The sequence below is a fragment of the Arvicanthis niloticus genome, chromosome 12 (genome assembly GCF_011762505.2).
Source record: "Arvicanthis niloticus isolate mArvNil1 chromosome 12, mArvNil1.pat.X, whole genome shotgun sequence".
In the NCBI taxonomy this organism is placed as follows: domain Eukaryota; kingdom Metazoa; phylum Chordata; class Mammalia; order Rodentia; family Muridae; genus Arvicanthis; species Arvicanthis niloticus.
In genome coordinates this window covers 44,735,336-44,759,658 of record NC_047669.1, presented here as the reverse complement: position 1 = coordinate 44,759,658, position 24,323 = coordinate 44,735,336, and the positions used below count along the sequence as shown (strand labels likewise).

Sequence of the window (24,323 nt, the reverse complement as noted above, 5' to 3'; positions counted from 1 at the left end):
GATCTGGTTACTAGTATCAATAACTTTACAAATAGAGCCATAATATCAGAAGAGGGTGTTTGAAAATTTTTGAAGTTAATGGTGAGATACTGTTTATGATAACATGGAAATAAAATGTTAACTAGTTTGAGTCATAAGGAAATATCACATTTCTCTCATCTAAACTTGGAGTTAAGGTATATGTATTGATTTATAATAGACATAATAGTCACCTTTAGTAACCAAGGTCTAATTAAGAATTCTAAAGCCTCTTAGAAATTATTCTGTTAAACTTATTCTAAGGAATCAGTGGTATACTAAATTAAAATATTTGGGTAATTGTATTGAAATATTGTTGAGTACAATATTTCAAATATTTCAAAATATTTTAAGCAGATCTTTATGGACACAGCATGCATTCAGTATCAAATAAAAAAACATGGGAAAATATTGAATAATCTGTTGCACATAAATATTAGTCACAAGCATTTTGTACATTATTTACCTTTTAGCTTCCTCATATCATAATTTATAGAATGCTTTTGTGAAGCATTTTTGTAATTTCCCAGTCAGTGGTCATTCTGATTAGGTTTTGTTTGTTTGTTTGTTTGTTTTTTGGCAACCTGATACAAACTAGAGTAAATTGGGAAGAAGAATCATATATTGAAAAATTGTCTCCATCAGATTGGCCCATGGGAATGTCTTTGGGGGCTTTCTTAATTAATAATTAATGTGGGAGAGCCAAGTCACTTATTGTTGGTGCTGCCCTTGGGCAGATTGTCTCTTGTGCAAAAAAGCAATCCAATAAGGATCATTTCTGCATAATCTTTTCTCTGTTCCTACTTCCAGGTTTCTCTCTTGGCTACTTCTCTATACAGTTTAACTTATAAGCCAAATAAATTCTTTTATTCCCAAGTTGTTTATAGTCGTGGTATTTATTACTGTGTGGCATTCATCTCAACAACAGAAAACAAAGTAGGACAATGGTAAATTCTTTTATATATGAAAGTTAAAAGAATTGACATTTTTATAGTACTCACTTTCATAATTCATGGAGTTATATTTTAAAATATGCTCCTTAATACTCTCCATGTTATTGATCCTCACATCAACTGATCCAAACCTCACTATTAATAAATCTTCGTTTTCTTTATTTTTATGACATAAATCCAAAAATTTTATAAATTCACTATTAAGACTCTACATTTCAGTACACTATAGACAGATATAAAGCATTCTGCTTATGAGTTAAGGTCACCCCTGCCTCAATATTTTAGTTCTAATTGACTAAGGGACAATATGAAGTCTTACAACCAACCTTAACATTAAACATAAAAGTTCTGTTTTTTGAACCTGACTTACCTTTTAAATCAAAACTTACCAGTATTTAAACCCTTCTTCTGGAATACAGAACATGATGAACCTAGAGGAAAAACTGATTCTCATAAATTCCATTCATGTTTTTACAAACTCTGTATGAGCTAGCAGTTTGCTACATGAAGTTCTCCTTGTGTAAAATTTAATATAATATATGTATAAAATCTTTTCAGTTATCAAATCCAAGTGTAAAGGTAATTATACTAAAAGTCAAATTCTGGAGTGGTTGGTGTAACTAACAAGACCATATTTTTTTGAAGCATTAAGAAACTTGCTGACAAATCTGCCTGGTTAGACATCCATACCCATTATCTATAAGCGAGTTGTTTACTCCGCTAATGAGCACAGAGAGCCAGCAGATGTCTAGAACCGATTTGGCAGCTTCTGAGCTTTATATCCATATTCCAAGAACCTATTAGCTAAATATAATTTTTAGAAACATAAATGTCAGGATTCTGCCAATGCTTCATCCACAAGAAACCTAGAATTGGAAAAATGTATCACTACACAGTGGTCCACGAAAACTAACTGGAAAGATTGGTGGGGCAGCATCTGAGTTATTTAGGTAACACCATCAAAGTCCCAGTCAAAATCTTTAAAATTTTGCCAATATTTTTAGAATATCAATATCTTCCTTACATCTCAGCTGTCTTTGAAGGTAGAGTTGGAGAAGCAGAGAAGATGTGTTGCAGTCACAGATTTAGTGGTCTCTCCTAATTAAGTTTTCCATGGAAGCCACAGTGTAATCAATTGACCTGTAGTCAATTGATGACATGAATTGACCCCTAATTTTCTGGCTATAATGCAAATATATTTTGAACTATTTTCTAGTGGAGCTGGGGTGGGATCTAATTTAAGAACTCTTCTGGACCTACATGACAAAAAAAAAAAAAGAAAAGAAAGAAAGAAAAGATAGGACTTCACATGACAAATAATATGTGTCACATCCCTAATCTCAACATAGTATGTCAGCTACACTACCTGGATATCATGTAACTCTTTACTGCAGTTGTACTTTTCAATGTAAAAGGCAATGCTTACATGACTGACAGATTTCAATTAAAATAATGAATCTACTAAAAAGTGAAGTCATAAATCTGCATTAAGTATTCATCAGAAAATATATTAAGTGGCATCTTTTTGTATTTTAGTATGACTTCTATATTAAATTAGACAATTCAAAGCTGTTTGCTTAATTTTACTGTCACATTTTTACAAATATCCTTTCCAAATTATAGCTTAATCACATAGTTTTATTATTACTTCTTTGGTGATATAATAAAACCTCTTTTGAAGAAGAATTCTGTGACTCTATATTCAAAAATACCTTGTTGATAATGCTGCTAACACTTCACATACTGTGCAGAGAGTAAATAAAAGTTTTAAAAAGTTAACCCTAAAAAACTTCAATTTATTAGATACAAACATGACTTATAAACACATATTATAAATTGCTATATTTGTGGGTTTCAGTGCCTCCATGGTGCTAGGAAGCCAGAGAAAGCTCAATTTTAGCACTATAATTGAATACAGTCTCAATTATAGCACCCAATCTCCCTCATACACAGGAATCATATTTATTTCTGCTAGAAGTCAATGAAGAGAAGTTGGCTTAGTTCCATAGAGAATTTTATGCTTTATTTTACTGTATTATGAAAACGAGCTAGCCTAGAGTAATTTGTCTTGCATCCCGACTTCGGTTCATCTGAGCAAGTAACTTAAGTGCTTGATTCATTTTTGTGTCTTCTCCAAATGAGGTTTCAATGTTTATACCTTGTAATTGCCTTGTTTTACACATACTTTTTTTTTTATTATTAAATGTTGTCATTTTAAGATAGTCAGGGCTAGAAAGATAATCTCTTTTAATCCCCTACATTTTTGAAGAATTAATTAAGGCCTTGAAATTGTAAGTGATGAGGCAAAGATTGCATACATATTACTTGTGTATTTTATATGAGAGACGAAGCTACCTGAGTATTCATTCTTCACTTAAGTCATCTTCCTAAAAAGATGAAATGGGAAAAGTAGCCAGATAATTAACAATTGATTGGAAAGGTAAAAAAGGAAGACAAAGGAAAAACTGAAATTAAAACTTCAAAGAGACAGGAATTTAATTCTATCTATTCCTGCAAGAAAAGGTAGGTATATTCTAGGAGAAATCAGCTGACTTAAAGCCACCAAAAGGAGGTCAGAAATGTTCTCAAGTAGATGTATGTTCATTCCAGAACAAATGGTAATATCTAAAAAATACATAAAACTAAGTAGTTTTGGATCTGTTCAAGTATAAATAAATTAAGATATAGGAGTACTCACATGCACAAGTTTCTTTCTAGAAAATCCAGAAAAAGTAAACTTACCCTTTATAACTAAAACTTATTACATGCTATATGTTTTTACCAGAAAAATCTTAAAATTGGTTTCATATAGTAGGAAAGAAATAAAAGTTATATAATTATCATCTTGTCTTCTTATTTGTTCAACTTGTTATTTTTATTGCTAACCACTTAATTCCATATTAAAGAAGTTTTTAGGAATGTTATTAAGGAGAACTGAGAAAGGTACACCCAACTTACATCTGTACTCAAATATATTAATACTAATTGAATACACACTTTTCAAAATATTAAAATTATTAATTACCATGTTATAACTAACTATTTTAGGGTAGCTTCTATGACACACAGCTACAAATGCCATGATATACAATTGCATCATTTAATTCAGAAGGTTATATTTGATTAATGTTTGAAAAACTATATTATTATTGGCTTTCTATCAGGCAGTGATACTCTGGCATATATATATATATATATATATATATATATATATATATGCACACACATATATATATACATATATATAGACACATATACATACATAATATATATATATATATATATATTTCTAGTTATCATGAAGATATTATTTCCATGCTAATGCATTCATCTTCTGGAATTACAGTATATTGTTTGGAAATATTTTGCTCCAAGAGCCTTATAAGCTACTATTATGAACATTATAATAGCACTTTTTCTACTTTCTCTATTTTACATTATTTTTGAGAATTTCAATCATGAGTACAATAGTTGAAAACTAGCCACCTTTTCCACTCTTTTCTCCAACTCCTATGCCACACCACATACTCAAACTCATGATGGTGTCTTCTTTAGTTATTTTTGCTACACATATGTGAATAAAAATTTTATGGTTTGTGTGTGTGTGGGGGGTGGGTGGGTGGGTGTTTCCATCCATTTGGGGCTAACCATTTGAAACTGGCTAATCAATTAGTGTTATCACTGGAAAAGACTCAATTTCCCTTCTCAGTAGCCATTAATTGCCTGTAGTTTGTTATCTAAGTTTAAGGCCTTGGTAGATGTCCTCCAACTATGCTAAATGTCAATCAGTGTTGTTGTTATAAAGCTCTTGTCTAGAGGACCGTATTAGATTTCATAGGTTCATATCTCTTATTACTTGTAGAAGATATTATTTCACAGCAGAAGCCCTAGTCCTCTGTTTCCTCCTTTGTTCACACCCTCTTCAATAATGTTGCCTGAGCCTTTCTTAGGTGAAGGGCTTGTATTGTAGATGTGTCAATTTGGCATAGGAACATTACAGTCAGTTGTTCTCTGCATTTTGAAAAGTTGTGGCTTGCTGTAATGAACTCAGTACGCACCCCTGAACAGGTTTTAGGTAAGGATGGAGAGCTCCACTTATCTGTGGGTATAAGGATAGGTTTTTAAAATACAGTTGGGAATTAAGATGGTTTAAGAAAGTGGCAGTAAAAGGCTCTCCTCTAGGGTCAATGACCACACCAGCTACAGGGAGTGAAATAGCTTGAGAGTAAGAGGTATGAATTCTCTGCTACTGAGTGGGTCTTAAGTCCAATTAGATTGTTGGTGGTTATCCCAAGCTATAAAGTGCAATTGCATCAATGGATAGATCTTGCCTTGTTGACTGCTTTTCTTTCTTAGCAGCTTGCACAGGACTTTCTTATAACTTGAGAGCTACTCCTCAGGGCTGGACAGATGGTTCAGTGGTTAAGAGCTGTGACTGGTTTTCCAGAGGCACTGAGTTCAATTCCCCAAAACCACATTGTGGCTCACAACCATCTATAATGGGATCTGATTCTCCTACTCTGCTGTGCATAAAGACAGAGAGCTATTCTTCAGTAAAGAGGCTTCCAGGTCAATTTCCGCTCATTTCTCTAAACTCTGGGTTTGCAGTGTTTGGTATCTTCATCTATTAGGTTTACCTTCAAACTCTAGGAAGAGAACCAGGATGATGACAATACCCTATATTATGTAGAGAGTGGCTTGAACTCCTCTGGCCAACAGATTAAAGAGAGGATTCCCATATCTGACACTGATGTTTTTATTACATAGCACTCTTGTGGGCATGTGTGTGGAAAATATCTCCATAAATGCTTTAACTTAACTTAAATTATGTATGTTACACATAACACTTGTATAGATTATATATGTATATTTTTTCTTTTTACTGAAAATAGATTATTCTCTCATACAATACATCCTAACCATGATTTTCCTTCCCTCCACTTCTAGCCCCACCACCTCCCTTCTTCCATAGACCCACTGCTCCTCCATTTTCATTCATCAAAGATCAGCCTTCAAAGACATGACATCAAAACAGTCATAATAAGGCAGGATAAGACAAGGGAAAATCCCTCACATCAAGGCTAGACATGAAAACATAATAGGAGGAGAGTCTCAAGAGCAGGTAAAAGAGCAGGTAACACTCCCAGTGCTAGGAATCCCACAAAAACATCAAGCTAACAGCTACAGCCTATACACAGAAGACCTAGTGCAGACCCAGGAAGTCCCTGTGATTGCTGTTTTATTCTGTGAGTTCATGTGAGGCCTGCATAATTGACTTGGTGAGTAATTTTAAGTAAACATAAAATAATACATTTTAAAAGACATTTCTAATCACCTTTCATGGTCTGTAGCCTTCTTCCCTCTGTTTTTGGCTGTTTTGTTCTCCGTCATTTCACAGCCAATCCTGTTTGAGCTTTCCTTTGGGAATACTATCACCATGCATACAGTGCTATGTATCTATGAATATTCTTATTTGCACATGACAAAATCATCCCCTTTTAAATGTCAACAAATTTAAATTATAAACCAGTACTGCAATTATAATTTGGTTGTGGATTGTTTTAATTAATATTTGATTTTATTTGTATGGTATTGATATCAATTTTGCTGATACACTCAAAGCATCGCCTCAAGTCTGAAACGACTCATTTCAGCACTCAGAAAAGTTCAGTTTGAGTGGCTCTTCAGAAAGTGATGTTTTAGATTGCTGTGGATCACATGTCATGCTTCTATCATGAAATCACCATCTGAGGAATTGTATCAGTTCTTTAATATGGGATAGAGGACAAATGCAGTTGCAGTTCTGCACATCAATGCAGTACTCCAAGAACCACAATTTTATTTATTTATATTTTTACTAATCATTCCATTCATTTATATCAAATGATATCCCAATTCCCAGTTACCCCTCCACAACCCCTCATCTCACAACACCCTTCTCCTGCATCCTCTTTGCCTCTATGAAGGTGATCCCCCACCCTCTCACTTACTCCCTCCCCACCACTCCAGCATCCCTCTATGCTGGGGCATCAAACATCCACATGATCAAGGGCCTCTCTTCCTATTGATGTCAGAAAAGGCCATTCTCTGTTACCTATGTATCTAGAGCCATGGACCCCTCCCTGTACATTCCTTGGTTGGTGGTCTACTTCCTGAGAGCAATGGGTAGTCAGGCCAGCTGATATTGTTCTTCCTATGAGGTAACAATCCCTCTTCACTCCTCCAGTTCTTCCTTCAAGCTCCTTGAGGGTCCCTGAGCTCAGTCTGATGGTTGGCTCCATGCATTCATGTCTGTTTTGGTCAGTTGCTGGTTGAACCTCCCAAGGAGCAGTCATACCAGGTTCCTGTCAGCCAGTGCCTCTTGGCAACAGCAACAGTGTTGGGTTTGATGTCTGTAAACAGGATGGCTCCCCAGGTGGGTCAGTCCTCAGGTGGTCCTTCCTTCAGTTACTGCTCCAGTTTTTTGTCCCTGTTCTTCTTTGGACAGAAACATTTCTGGGTTAAAAACTTTGAGACCAGTGTGTGGTCCTATCCCACCACCAGAGGCCATGCCTATCTCCTGGAGGTGGTCTCTATAGGTTCTATCTCCCCTTCTCCGCTAAAATCATCCCAATTGGGTGGTGGTACCTCTCTTTTCCCTGGCATCTGGGACCCTCCAATAGTTATTCCCAGTTCCTCATCCCCACCTGCTACATGTTTTTATTCAATTTCCTGATCCTCTTACTCACCTCCTGTCCCCTGAATTACCTGATACTGCCCTCCTTATTTCCAACGTTCCTCTCCCTCCCAGGGCCCCCTCCCACCAATTCCTGCAATCATCCTGTTTCTCCCTCAATGCAGGACTGAAGCATCCATACCCTGGTCTTCCTTCCTTCTAAGATCCATATGGTCTGTGAGTTGTATCATGGGCATTGTGAGTTTTGGAATTAATGTCCACTTTCAGTGGGTATGTCTGGGTTACATCTCTCAGGATGATATTTTCTAGTTCTATTCACTTGCCTGTGAATTTCATGAAGTCATTGTTTTTAATAGCTGAATAGTACTATATTGTGTAAATGTACCACATTTTCTGTATCCATTCTTCTGTTGAGGCATGTTTGGGTTGTTTCTAGCTTCTAGCTATAATAAATAAGGCTCCCATGGTAAAGCATGTGTCCTTGTTATATGTTGGAGCATCTTTTTTGGTATTTGCCCAGTACTGGATATAAAATTAACTCAAATCAGTAACCATCTTCCACTCAAAGGATAAATGTGCTAATAAAGAAATTAGGGAAATGACACCTTTCACAATAGCCACAAATAATATAAAATCTCTTGGTGTGACTCTAACCAAGCAAGTGAAAGATCTGTTTGACAAGAACTTCAAGTCCTTGAAGAAAGAAACTGAAGATCTCAGAAATTGGAAACACCTCCCATTCTCATGGATACGCAGGGTTAATATAGTAAAAATGGCCATTTTACCGAAAGCAATCTATAAATTCAATGCAATCCCCATCAAAATTCAAACTCAGTTCTTCAAGAGTTAGAAAGAGCGATTCTCAAATTCATTTGGAATAACAAAAAAAAAAAAAAAAAAAAAAAAAAGAAACTAGGGTAGCAAAAACTATTCTCAACAATAAAAGACTTCTAAGGGAATCACCATCCCTGACCTCAAACTGTGCTACAGAGCAATAGTGATAAAAACTGCATGGAAGATCAATGGAATAGAATTGAAGACCCAGAAATGAACCCACACACCTATGGTCACTTGATCTTTGACAAGGCAGCTAAAACTGTCCAGTGGAAAAAAGACAGCATTTTCAACAAATGGCGCTGGTTCAACAGGCAGTCAACATGTAGAAGAATGCAAATTGATCCATTCGTATCTCCTTGTACAAAGCTCAAGTTCTAATGGATCAAGGACACATAAAACCAAATACATTGAATCTAATAGAAGATAGAGTAGGGAAAACCTTGGACACATGGGCACAGGAGAAATTTCCTGAACAGAACACCAATGGCTTATGCCCTAAGACCATCCACAACTTTAATGTCAAAGACTTATCATGGTACATTCAATATTTTGTACATCAACTCTGGTACAAAGTGTTTTTATTGAATACATGTTAAGCAGTCACTACCTAGAATAAGTTCCTATGTTTCTAAAAGCATTAGTGAGAAAATAATCAGCAGAAATTTAACTTTCAGACAATCACATTGTAGTAACTTGACACAAAAATCTCTTGCCAAGTCTTGTGCTTCGTAATCAATGCAATGTGTATTCATTAGCTTAGCGTTTATGGTTAATACAGTGATTCTCAACCTGTGGGTTGTTACCCCTTTGAAAAATCGCTATCTCTGAAAATATTTACATTACATTTCATTACAATACAAAAATTAGTTATGCAGTAGCAACAAAAATAATGTTATGATGGGGGTTACCACAACATGAGGTATTTAACTGTATTCAAGGGTCGCACCATTAGAAAGTTTGAAAACCTGGGAAAATGCATGGATTCTTTTCTAACTAGTGGCAAAGGAAGTGTAGAGAATTGTAATTTAACAGTGCTGGGGACAGACCAAGAGAACAACACAGAAATGTGAAATTACTGTTGATGGTTCCAGCTGAGGTCCCAGCCAACATCAGCAGCCCAATGCCTTTATGTTACTTGAGTCCCACAGACACTAAGTTTTCTGAGCTGAGGCCTCTGCCCTTGGAGGAGAGACAAGCCCTGATCTCTTTTGTGACTTGTCTGACCTACAGAGTCCATGTGTGTAATGAAATGGTTGCTCTAAGACACTACATTACAGGCAATGTTAAAAGCCACATGAATAAGTAATGATAGATGAATTTTTCGAGAAAGTATTTGTTGTCAGCCAAATATCAAGTCACTGAGGAAACAATGAGGCACTTAACTCTTCAATGTGATCTGAGCCATTTACTCTGAAAGATACGTACGTTTGCATGTATATTATCAATATTGGTATGTTCTAATATAGCTGTTGATGATATGATGTAAAAAGAGGTTTGAGTACTTACTTATATTGTACATATGAAAAAACAGGTAACTATTTGTTTTAAAAGGCAAATTCTGTGGAAGATGCTGAAGCCAACCCTGTGGAGGATGGAGATAGAGGTGCCACAGGCTCCTGTGATTCCCTCAAGAGTCCTGATCTGCTGAATATTCATTAGATCTAAATTGGCTCCCCTCACACCATGCCTTTGAGACAGCAAAAAGGAACCGAGGACAGGGTGGTGGCTGTTTCCCCATTTTCACAGAAGTCTGCACAGGTGACCATGCTCTCCAGGCTCCTTCTGAGTTACCTCATTAGACTGGGCTTTCATTGGAGTGTAGTATGGGGAGATACAATTGGCCAAGGACTTAGGGGTTTGAAATTGGCTCAAACACTGTATATAAATGTATGTGCTGGGTGTTAAACTCAGATCTTCTTTGCCCTGATGCTGCTCTCCAGAGTAGAATTCTGGGGATACGTCATGTGACTCTGTCTCCTCCTTGCCTCTCCCCTCCTTGGGCCTGTTAACAAAATACTAATCTAATTGAACAACATATAATTATGTGTCTCAAGGAAAATATGGCACAGAAAGGAAATGTTTAGAGTAAATTAAGTTCAAATTAGTTTGTGATTTTACCTACAATATTTCGGTCAGGAATTCATTCACATTTTTTCTCACTCTAGTTGTAAATTAAAGCCATTTCTTCAGAAAAAAAAAATGTCCTTTTCCCTCCATCAAAAAATGGGTAAAAGTTAAAAAAAATAATAATAGCAGGAAACATTCATTTCATCACGTTGAAATTCTTCACTAATGATATTATATGCTAATGTTGACAATGTTGAAGTTTGTTTTTGAAAAACTGTGAGAACCTCAAAATGCTTATTTGACTTATATTATTTGCATAATTGCACTAAAAATCATCACTTTCTTACCGGATTACATTCAGAAATTATTTTAAAAATGTATCATAAGAACATCTAGACACCAAAGTCCAAAGTCCTATAACCTCAAACAACTTATCAAAACATTGAAATCAATGTCGTTTTAGACACATATTTTATGGTAAATACCAAGATTATACATATTTCAGTGGGGGAGACGAAAATATTTTAATCAAACTAATGATTTCATAATAGTACATAGAAATGCTTATCTTTATATTCTAATAGATACTACTATTTTATATCTTATATTTTATTTATATTAATCTTTATTTATTTTTATAGAGATTGGTGTTTTTTCCCAGTGATCCTTTATTCTTTAGTATTGGTATGCCATTCTTATTCTTCCAAAACTGAAAGAATAATTTTAAAACAGGTGTGTGATGGTCCATGTATTTTACGTATATAATTCCGGGAGCAGGATAATTATAAGTTCCAAACCAGAATAGGGTGCATAGATAGTTCTTGATGGAAGAATGGAGAAGCCTTAAAGAGAAAGACATGGCCTAAATTATGACAATAACAAAAGTCATGTTACTCAAATGTCTAGCCTATGTGATAAAGAAGTTCATTTTCATTAGAGGCTGGCATACCCACAAGTCCTTAATTGCTGACTTTCAAATCTTTCTTGGTTACGTAGACTCATGCATCTATGGGTAGCATGTCAAATGAAATTATTTTGTTCTGTGGCTGAAAGTCTGAAGAAATTTTCCACTGTGAATTTGGGTATCTCAATACTGATACTGATATAATCACACTGGATGCGGAGTAGTTAACACTTGCTTAGTAAACAATTGACAATGTCAAATCTGGCCTTCAAAATAATAATTCTTTTAAAAAGAGTATATATACTCTTATTAAAATTAATATGTATAGTAATGCACAATGGATATATATATATATATGTGTGTATGTATATATCAGCCTATACAATTTAATGACACAAGATACATTTCTATTATGTGTAAGTTCTATTATGTGTAAGGTTCATGGCTAATTTTTCCAATTGTATGAAAATATATTCAATATTCTAAACTTTCATTAGTCAGTAACATCATCATATCTTTATTTGAGAATAAACTAGTAGATATCTTTTACATATAGGGTATTTTCAAATGATCTATGCTGACTTTGTGAAAATAATGAATAGCAAGGTTCTGGAATAATTCTGAGTTGAAACAGACAAATGCATTTCCACTGGGAAAGATACCCCAGAAAAGACTGATAAACATAATTATGTCATCTGAGTGAACATTAATGTATGTCTTGAAGAGGCTTTTAAAATGTGAACTGTAACCTTTATAGTAAGGTACTTGGTTCATTGATAGCACTGATAAGGTATCATGGATCAGTAGGTAGATTATTAGATAGTCCCTTCCTTGCTGCAGTAACCATTCATAAGAAACTTATCCATCTCTCACTTCTGTCACATACCAGATTGATTCAGTATTACTTCCCGACAGATCAACTGTGGAAACTTTTTCTCTTGATTATCCTATAGCTTGATTAAATTAAAAAATATAGATGGGGTACTCTTCAAAATATAGATATCAACTAAAGGAAATGACTCGCCCTGTCTTAGAAATCCTCAGTAGCCTGCAGTTCCTTTGATCTCCTCCCATACCAGCGACCAAGCTTTGTTTTGTGCTGGTCCAGCACAGGCAACCATACCTGTTATAAGCTTATCATTGCAATGGTTATTCCATGCCCAGAAGAAAGAGCTCCAACCTATCCAGATGGGCAGACAGATGGCCCTTGTTAAACTCAGTGAGCCACAAAACAAAAAATAAGGCATGACTATGAGGAAAGGGCATACAGGATTGTTGAGGAAGGATTGCTGGGGGGTAGGAGACAGAAAGAGGGTGTGAAGAAGTGATAACAACAGACTGAATTATTAAATGAGTGAAACTATCAAAGAGTAAGTTTCAGTAATAAAAAATTAAATTCATGCTTTGCTTGCCATTACACTACAACTCATATGTTTCAGAAATATTATTTCCGAGACGAGTAAAATGAGGCTACAGACAGGGCTGTAGAAAAGTTAGCATGTACACCATGTTTCCAGCAGTATGAGATGCACAGCAAGTACTTCGTGCATGTACGTTCTGTGTGAGCAAGCACTGCTTTATTTATCATTTATGCTGGGACTTGAAAGGAGACTGCAGATGGAGCAGAGAACAGAACAGATGAGTAAGGATGACTTTAGAAGACAGCTTCTACTTAAAAGAAATCCTTTACAAAAAAAAATAGAAATAATGCCATGAAAGTCACCATTGTGCCAATGATGGACCAGTTCAAACGAGGACAAGGCCATCTGGGAATTTAAACTGGGAAGGTGATTCACTGAAAGAATTCTGCAATGGGAATTTAATTAATCTAGATTTACTATGTTTTTATAAATCAGTAAATTGGCAAATTATTGTAAATTATGTATGAGCAGAATTTTTATATTTTGGTGAATATTGTGGGACTGAAGAGACAGCTTAGCAATGACAAGCAAAGCCGGAAGCCAGAATACCTAGGCCGTGGTGACTAGCCCACATCTCGTACCTGAGAACCTGGGCAAGTTGTAAAGTAGTACTAACTATTTTCTAACTTTGAACCTAAGGACAAATTAAGGCTTTTACATGACACCAAAAGGAATACTTTAGGGTGATGTAAGTGACAGGTATTAAACAGATCTATTGACTTTCATAAGCAATTTTTATTAATATTTATGGCCATGACAAAAGGTGATTTTTCTTTCATCTGTTTAAACAAATATCACAGGAATGAAAGACAAAACAAATCCAGAACAAAGTGTAACATAAAATAAGACAGATACAAAGTATCCCACCTCTTTGAAATCTCTCAGGGGACATTGATTTGGGGACCTTTACTATGGTTTCTGAGTCTGTTGACACTGTGGTTTTAATGGACCCTTGACAGTACAGTTGGCATATTGTGCAGAGTATGCAGTATAGTGACTTCTGAATTATTTTAAAACTGTGGCATTGAAAAGAATGTGCATTAGTTAAATAATTGAATTAATTTTCTAAGATATTAAGACTGTATTTGAGTGATCAACTTCTATCTCAATCCAATAAAATATCAAAAAAGGACATTATATCTGGCCAGTTCTTTCCTCTTATTGGAAATAGATAATTTTTTTAATATAAGCTGTTTACAGCCCCCCCTCACTCCTCTCTGTTCTCTCCCTCTGCCCTTCCATTAGAATCTACACCCTTTCTGTTTCTCCCCCAAAATAAACAGGCATCTAAGAAATAATAATAACACACAGTACAATAAGATAAATAAAAACCAAAAAAGTCTGAATATGACAAACAAACGACAACAAAAGAGTAAAAGAAAAATCACCAAAGATGTATATCAAGAAAGAGGCACACATCAGAGAAAACACCTGTTGTCGTTGTCTTGGCCTCTTGTCTCATTACTCTGACAGTGTTATGTAATTAAAGGAAGCATAATACGAGTCATTCAGAAATTTTGTTTTTCTATTAGGAAAAGATAAATATATGTATTCACATATAATAATCACATAACACATTTGCGTCCTTCAGTGTAAGCCTGAACTCTAAATTAGTTTTCTACTTTTGCATTTGCTTTTCAAGCAATGCTCTCCCTTGCATTGGGACCATAAGTCATAGAAAATATAGAAAAGTTACTGTGACTGAGTTTCTAAATCTAACACAGGAATATGGATTAATCCAACACTGATCAAAATGTTTAACCTCTTAGGAAAGGACTCATACCTTCCTCCTCATCACTGTAACTATGTATTTTGGTGACTTAGCACACTCTTGATGGAGGGAGGTTCATCCTCTGATGTAGGCCCATTTGTCTACATCAAATATCGTATTAATGGCTATATAATTGCAAACTTATTCAAATAGATTCAACTGAGTAGCTTTTACAATGCTATCCACAAAATAATTTGCATAAATCATGTAGAGAATTTTAAGTGATAAGATGTAAATTTATTCTGCCTTATAGGTAACAAGTCATTTAGTTTATCTTTCATGCTCCAGAATGACTGGCTGTGTCAGAAGAACTTTGTTTTTATTGAGTAAAAGTAAATATCATTAACTAGCATTTTCTAAATGTCAAACAGGCAGCCACTGATTGGAAAAGCAAAAGTAACTTGAAATGATATTTCTACAGTTAAATTCATGTGATTTATTTTCATTGTAAAACATATAGCAGGATTAATTTTCTTAGTTTATATTCAAGTAGTCAAATAGAAATGTAATAAAAATATACGTTTCCTCTGTCTTGTGATCTTCCCATATTGAAAAGCTCTGTGCCTTGCCCCAGGAAATAACAAAGCTAGATTTTACAAGAACAGATACTTAAGCATAAGTTCATTAACAATATTTTCATTTCAGTAGTGGTTATGAAGTATACACTTTAGGTATTTTGTTATCAACAATACAAATCGTATTTGCTGTAATGAATTCAAGTACACAATACATTAGACAAGGAAAAGCAATCTGTAGATGTAACTAATAAGCCAGATTTTGCCCCAATTTTCTTGTATGAAAACAATTTAGAATTTTGCTCACCACGGTCCATGTTTATAGTTCTGACCCTCTACATGTTTTTTTGTACATTAAGTTTGAAAAAATGAAAAACGAAGTTTTAGTCACGGTGCTATATTCTATATGAGTTATAGCATCCCAGTGACATTTTAATGTGCCTAATATATGCACTTTATGTGAGGAACTCCATATTATTCTAACCATAATGTGATTGTTTTCACAGGATATAACTATTTATAGGTTTCCAACTATAACTATAAAATAACTAAAAGTTTTGTAGAATTACTATATCACTAATATGACAAAACACATTGATTTTATTGCTGTCTAACTCTGCACTCATGTGATTTACCCAAGGATATTAGAAATTTTTAAAAGCATTTCCACAAAAACATTTCTGAGTAATGACATGTTTATTTGATTATTTGAGACAGAGCCTCACTCTGTAGCACAGGCTAGATCATAACTCATGGACTATGCCTTAAATATACAATTATACCTCCTCTGCCTAGTAAATGATGGAATCACAGGGGGGACCCATCATACTCAGAGTATATACATATTTAAAAGAAATTTTATTTACCTTTCTAATAAAATTTGACATATGTATGAATTTTTTAGAATAATCCAACACTTCTACCTCCATGTCTATTAGAAAAAAGAATGCCACTGCTTTAGTTTTCAAAGACTATTCAAAACTCCTACTATAGACAATTTTGTCAACAGAACATTATAAATTACTATATATACATAAGACATATTTTGTACATTTTTTTTAACCTGGAGACATTGTATGAATTGTCTTTATTCACCCTAAGTACAAAAGCTCATAAATCCAATTCTCATTCAGGGTACAATTTCATAGCATTGGAAATATAATGAAGTTCACAGTATGTGAAGTTAGGCTTTGATATCCTTCTGTAGTTAAACACAAAAATTTTCAGGTTAATAAAGCAAGAAATCACAACTATTAAGTTGATTTATATTAGTACATATTCATTGTCAAAAATTATGCGACATTGATTTAATACTAACTTATTTAGTATTAGGTCTTGAAATATGTACATGATTTCTAAGCAAGAAACCTCAAGTAGCTATATTTGAAATTTTAGATTTTTTTTTACATTAGCTGTTGAATTTTTCTTACACCTTTAGCATGCTAAACCATATAGAAGTCAATCTTTCCTTAATTAATATATTAAATTTAATGGTTTGAAAATAGTAGTATTGTCCAGAGCAGGTTACTGACTTTGGTACCAGTAAAAGCATTATTCAATTGTATATATCTGCAGTGCAAACTTAATCCTTTAAGACCAGATGTTTCATGACATCTTTAAGAATCAGAACTCTTTATTTATGCTTCTTCTTTCTTGACCTTAGAGAATGCAAATTACTGTTGTAAATCGATTAATTTACTTTTCTCCCAGAATAACATACTTGAGACTTTCTCCAGCCTTGAAACATGCTGAGGATTAAACAGTATAATCCTTCTTGTTTTTCCTCGAAGGAATTAATTGCAGGTTAAATCTCCACTCTTTTCATCATTTTACAAAGCAAATACCAATAGGCATTGTGAATACTGTTATTTCTACTATAAGTGAATTGTTGGGTTGGAATTTTTTGTCATATATCTTTCACTTAATAAAAATTTAATCATTTCTTACCTGAAACCCGATCCCATATATCTTGAAGAACAATGTTCTGCAAGAATACAAAAGAATTCTGAACAATATAGCTCTGAAAAATGGGACATGAATGCTTTTATGAATATGGGTATGATTCAAATAGACAAGTGCAGATAAATCTACATGAATATTGCATCTGCTTCTTTGAGCGGCTTATAATTTTGAAACTGTCACATGTCAGCAAATATAAAACACTGCCAAAAAATCAAAACAGAAGTGGATTTCCACTTCCTGCAATTTCATCTAGTTCATATATGATACTCATGACTCTTATTTTTTGAGTTATTACTTCTTTTTATTTTATTGAAAACTAGATTTTTTTCTCATATAAATACATCATGATTATGGTATCCCTTCCCTCTACTCCTCACCACCCCCCCTCCCATTTGGGACCACACTCTTTGTCTCTTTTTAGAAAACAGGCTTTTAAGTGCTAATAAAATAAAACATAAAACAAAAAAAGCATCACATCGAAGTTGGATAAAGTAACAGAAGGAAAAGTGCCCAAGACAACACACAAGAAGCAAGACCAGCTTGTTCTCACACTAGGAACCTCATACAAAACACTGAACTGGAAGCTCTTCACAGAGGCCCCACTCATGGTGCCTTAGTCTCTGTGAGTTCATATGAGCTTTGCTCACGCTGACTGAGAAGACCATGGTGTCCTGCTTTCCCTCAGGCTCTTCTTCTACAGGGCTTACTGAACTCTAAGGGAAGAGATTTAATGGAGACATTAAATTAGGGCTGAGCATTCCAAGGCAGGTTTATGCAGCAAATTATTTTTGCTCATACAAATAGTTTACTTTTTAACTCTTCCCTGGGAGAAGTGGGCATGTGAAGAAAAAAAAAAAAACCTTCAGAATACATACACATGAATGTATACTTTTTGTGGACATAAATGGCCAAATTGTTTTTATTAAATAATGTTTCTATAAAGTTGAAATTAAAAACCATAATCCAACCCTATTAGAAGAATATCCTTAAGACTGCCTATGGTCAATGGTCATGATAAAAACTATCATGTCTTCATTTCTTGAAAAATGTAAGAGACAGTATCAAAGCATTTCTAAACATATGGCAGGTGCTTAATCCTGTCATTATTTTTTTTTCTTAAAAAACCCAGAATTAATAAGACAGTCAGCATCTGAATAGGCAATATGTAGTCTGTGAAGCACTAACGTGGCTTATTTAAGCAAATAGTGCAGAGGAGATAAACAGTTGGTATAGGAGCGAAGAAGTTCACTTTAATCAAGGGTTAGAGTTACTTTCAAGCTTCTGTTTCATACATTGCATTATGCTGTGAAATTGAGCATGAGTCTTGGGAAATGACCCACAGCTCTGTTTTTCTTTGTTCGCTCCTTCATTTTCTTTTCATTAAAGTCACTCCCTTCTAATATGATTTTAACTAAAGCTTCTTTCTGCTTCATCATTTATAGTTAACTCTTTCAAATTTAAGAATGAAATAAAACCTGAAAACTTGGGTTTAGATATTCATTTATAAATGTGATACTGATAATACGTTAATTTTTCCACTGAGCATATGTACAAAAGAATTATTATTTATAATCAACCCACCAGCATAATCATTAAGCACTCTGCAAACATTAGGTAGACAGAATGTCGTGTGGTGTTCGCGTGTAGATTTTTATTTTACACCTGAGTTAGTAAACTAAATTGAATTTACAAGTACCTATGTCATTAGTTAATATCAGCAACACTGGAAAAATGAGTGGTGAAATCAGATTACCCTACTATAAACACGAATATAGGAACTCCATCTTTGTAGGTGTGATTTGCATATATTTAAATTGGCATGGACATCTTTGAAAAAAAAAAAAGCTGTGTATGAATTCATAATGAGCGTGAAAGTAGCCACCAATCAGAAAGCGTCATTACACTCTGGTTCCCACTTGAATGTTACATTACTCTTTGGGATTCTGGGCTTCCCTTCCTCCTCTCTCTTTCCTTCTGATTGACTGTAAAGCATGGACTGAAATCCTTTAACTAGGATGCCAGCCACAAACAGCACTGAACAGCAAGGAAATCCGAGGAAACCCTTTTTTCATTTCTAGCATTCCTCGTAAAACGTTGACCCTAGACCTACTCTGTTTAAGGTTCCTGATACAACTATTCCCGACCTGAACCCTCCACCCAATTGAAAAATATGCTCTCCCTGCTTTACAAATTCTCTTCGCTTTTCTCCAGTGTCATCAAAAAATCCTTCAAATATCTCCCTTCTAGTACCTTTGCAGGTATTTAAAACAAAACAAAAACAAAATAACCTTATGCAGGCTTGATAATCTGCTCCTCTTCAATAAAGAAAACGATAATAACGTTAACGAATGCATTACAGAAAATCCAACACCAGAGATAAGTGACTTAACAAACATTGTAAGTTTAACCTGAAAACATCCTTCTGCTTTATCCGCAGGTTTAGCCTGCTCTTCCACCTGAGAGCAGTGGAGGAATTTTTGTTGTCTACTAACCCCCTCTAGCGCCGAACTGGCTGCACCCGAGCCACAGCTGCTGCCAGACGGGAGATCGCCCGGCTCCACCGAGCTCAGCAGCGCTCTAGGGCCCTGCCCTCCACGCACCCCTCTCGGCCGGCGGCAGGAGACAGCCTGGAGACTGCAGGTAGCAACACCCCTTCCCATCAACTAGTCCCGTGCCTCAGCCCAGGGCGGGGTCCCACCAAGTAAGTAGCCAGTGAACCGGCTTAGGAGCGCCCCGACCTGGGAGACAGAGGGTGTTGAGAAGGGGCATCTCGAGCAAGGAGAGCGCACCAGTCGCCGCGCGCTGCCTCGGACTTGGCCACGCACCGCTCAGACCTCGGGCTGCTCCCAGCTTCTAGCCCGACGCCACGGCGGGTCAGCGGACTATCCAGGCCCTGGGAACCCCGGCACCAAAGCTGCTACGTTGATGCTAATGACCTCCATGGCGAAGTCACCACATTACGCGGATGCTAAGACCTGGGGGAGCCGAGGCGCCAGGCACCAGTAGACTTCCAGCTCACATTGACTCCTCTGTATAGCTTCTTGCCTCCCTATGCTTTCCAAGGACTCAGAACAGGAGAGGTGGCCACAAACCACGGTGGCCAAGTTTGGGAGGTTGGCACTCAGACACTTCAGGGGTGACCACTACCATCGCCAAGCTGTGCCCCGGGGTCAGGAACGCTGATCTGCAACCCTCACCCTTTCTGGTAGCAGAAACGTCTCGAAGGGAAAGGAAGGGAAAGGTGGTGTCCAGAGCAGACAGCACATCGATACATGGGGGAGGGGGGACGCGAGTGCTTGGGGGACTAAGGTAGCTTCAGTGATACCCAATAAACCGCTGCTACGGCCGGGGGGCGGCGCAGATGTCTCTGAGCCGGTGGTGTTCACGACGCGACACTCGGCCCAGGCTACTCTGTCCAGAGACTGAGTGCTCATTCCGCCCCTCCCTGGGACCACTTGACATCCCGCTGAGCCTCATTCGCTGGGTTTCTCAGACGCCAGACACAGGAAAGTTCTGGATGCCCAGGCTACCTTTGCAATTTGCTGCGCCTTCTCTGCTCTGGGCTCTGAAAGTGCCCAGTTGGGTCCAGAGAGGCACTTGGGTCCCCAGAACTGCACCTTCACTACCTGCCCGGACGTCCCTACCCACCCCCAGTACCCTCCTAGAGGCACCCTCCCCCCGTCCACCATCCCCTCCCCCAAACTACAGCCTGAGCTCGCTCTTGCGCGCGCGCTCTCTGGGGCCCAAGTGAATAGTCCTCGCTCGAGCGGGACACGGTGGTGGATGCAATTCCCCTCGCCTCCAGCCGCCAGGAGCTCCCCGGCGGCGCAGGCAGCAGCGTCCCCTCAAGCAGCTGCTCCTGCACCTAGGCAGCCTGGACCCTCGTGCCCTGCTCACGAAGCCTCGCGCGGGGGGCGCCCCGGGACTTCCCCTGCGGACCGGGTGGAGGAGGAAGAGGAGGAGGAAGAAGAAGAGAGCTTGGTTCAGGACCGGCACCCTACCAGGAACACCTGGCTGCGCTGCTGCCACTTCTTTTTAAGGAGGAGAAGAGAACCAGCCAGAGCCATGGGGGGCTGCGAAGTCCGGGAATTTCTTTTGCAATTTGGTTTCTTCTTGCCCCTGCTGACAGCTTGGACTGGCGACTGCAGTCACGTCTCTAACCAAGGTAAGGGACAAGCAGAAGGGTTGGGGTGGGGGTGGGGTGCCTTGAGTACACTTGTCCACTACTGTAGGTAACTTTGTCCCTAGGTCAGCTCCTCTGGACTTGTGATACTATGAGTTCTAGAGCGCATGATTAGACCACCTGGGACCAGCAGCCCCGGGGCTTTGATCCCTTCTGTCTCTTGAATTCTGTCTGAAGCTCATACATTCTCAGCATTTGGGTTCCTTCCTGGCAGTTGCCTGATTGCTCCCACTTGCGCAGTCTCCACTGGAGGTCAATCTTCATGGCACAGACCTAACTGCTTCTTGGAGATCTTTCACTGAATGGCAACGTGTGGATTCTCCTCCACAGCAGATTAAAAGAAAGGTCACGACTTTCGTTGTACCCTATACACCTGTAACCAATGATCAGCCTGTTGTCCTCCAGTAACTATGGGTCAACCTTACCCTATATTAGTTTCTGAATTCTACCATTTACCCTCTCAAATTATCCACAGAACAAATGCTCACATATCGGTGTTTGTGTTTCCCTCTCTTGAGAGAACTGGGCAGACAAGTGTTAAATCTGAAATTTCAAGTTATGACTAACCGTCTCATAAAGTCTAGTTGCTGTCCGATTTTTAGAGGACTTTATCAGTGGGCAGTGGAAAGGGGAAGGCAAATACTGTATGTGGGAAAAATAATGAGAAGCATGTAAAATATTTGGGTATTTTCTTTTCTTCCACTCAATCTTCCATGAGATATATCTCTTTGGATCCCTGCTATCAATGTTCAAAGATATAGAAAAACATCGCCTGCATGTTCGAAATGGATTTTTACACTAGGTATCAAACATCCATAAAAGTTTTCTAGCAGGTACCTAGCTGGATGCTCTCACTGATACGGTAGGATCATCAATATGTCACCTGTTAGCAGAGACTCTATACCGACTTCAAAATGTAATATAGTTTTGATCAATTACATCTTCCATTTAATATGTAGGGTATGTGTGTAATGGTCTAGAGAACATTTTCTGAAAGTACAAATAGAGGTGAGATTAGAGTGTGCTTTCTGCTTGCTGGGTAAGAAGTTGAGAGAAGGCAAGCCTAACATCGAAGGCTTACTTTTGTTACACTTGCCTATGGCCATATTATTTTATCTAGAAAGGAAATAATCATTCAGAAACTGCATTCAGATTTTCCTGTTTATAAGCAATACTATTGATATGTTTTACTTAATTTTTTTTATCAGACAAAATGCAATCATACATATTTATTTTTTTGGAAAACACGTGTGAGTTTGGCATGTCACATAAGTGATGGCTATACTTCCATACCCTTCCACAACAGTGTATCTTCAGACTCTCGCATTCCTCATTTGGACTGTTGGTATTAATTACCCAGAAGTAGTTTAGTTTACTCCTGTGAAAATACAAAGACTTTTTAAAAAATGACATGAAATCATTTACTGACCCTTTTATTTGTAAGGAAAACAATTTTTAGGAATGAGGACATCAGATATATATATCAATACTGAAACCATTAACTATCGAAATTAAAAATGTGTATAGTTTGAGATTCGAGTTTACTACGAAGTTTGAAGTGATTCCAGTCTGGATTTTCCTTAATGGTTAATGCCTGTAGTACTTATGGAAGTCAGCACCATTTCTAGGCCCTGGCTGGATTCAGACAAATATAGCACATATGAACATCCCAAAACTAAAGCACCGTACTGGAGCATGCCATGTTGAACTATAATGTTACAGATATTTATATCAAATGCAAGAGCCTAGTTGTGGAGTTTCTGAACCTCTTAGAGTAATTTTTATTTTTCTCCTATGTCTTAATGAATTTTAATGATTTTTTAAAACCTAAATTAAATAGGAAACATCTGAAACTTATTATTTGTTTCAATTAGCTTAATAGTGTTTGGGAGTATTTCCCAACTATTCTATCAACTAAAATGGGATATTGGAGATCACCAAATAAAACTTTTAATTTGAGTTGTAGTAATCTATTAAAAATACAAATATAAACTTACTGGTACTCAAAAATAAAGTTGAGTTTGTTCTCCAATGCAAAATTACAAATTATGATCACTTTTTTTTATCAGTAATAATGGTTATTTGTAATATTGTGATGATTAGAGATTTTGCCTGGCAAACTTAAGAGGATATTTAAATATTACAATACTCATATAAATCAATAATAAATTATCAGCCTTCTTTATACTACTCTTCTGAGTACTTTAGAGTAAGTTTCTTAACTTAAAATTTCATAAAGAGACAGGAAATTGAAAATTAACTAAATTGAACATTGTCTAGAATGTAGAATGTTACAGAATTATATGAACATCAAAAAATGATACAAGTAAAATTGTTTTTAATTGTAATAGATATAAATATAAATGTCAGATATGTGATTCATACTGTTATTAACAAATACTTTTCACATTGCTCATAATTTTATTAAAATTTTATTTTTGAAGCCTACTATTTTATATAGAGCGATTTTCATTTTTCTATAACCTTCCTTCTTGATTAAGGACATTCACAAAATGAAATGTCATTGCTGTGTGTCTATTTTTACCAAATGATTATATATAAAATCCTTCATGGCTGAATAGATTGGATTCACCCTCTGACCTCCTACCCCATCTTCCATACTAAGGCAGGGTCAAACAATGATGCTGGCAAGAAGTGAACTACCTCCCTCTTCAGATAAACCTAAGGGAAACTTCCCTATAGAGAAGGCTTCCTGCCTTTAAACTGACTGTAGACTTCTGGGCTGTAAAGACAAAATAAATCAGATTGAATCTTTCTTTCTATTACCCATTGCTCTTTGAATCAATATGAAAGTAATGGTCCTTCCCATATCACTTCATCTGGTTAAGCAGAAACATGATTTGTATCGGACTGTCTCTCATATGCCTCTATTTTTCCTTGTATTTAAAAATCACAGCATTTTTGAGTTATTGGCAATTTTGATTTAAAACTTACATTTTATTCTCTGAATATATATAACCTTGCATCACCTTACTAGTGACTATAAAACCAAGCT

General features: G+C 36.5%; 1 protein-coding gene across 1 annotated transcript in view; it reads left to right on the top strand.

The window, feature by feature from the left end:
• The first annotated feature begins 20,845 nt into the window (after positions 1-20,845).
• Positions 20,846-24,323, top strand: part of Epha6 (EPH receptor A6) — an 851,223-nt gene continuing 847,745 nt past the window's right edge. The window contains exon 1 of the mRNA XM_034515065.2: positions 20,846-21,289. Within this exon, the coding sequence (XP_034370956.1) occupies positions 20,908-21,289 (382 nt within the window). The 5' untranslated portion in view covers positions 20,846-20,907. The remainder of the gene's footprint in view (positions 21,290-24,323) is intronic.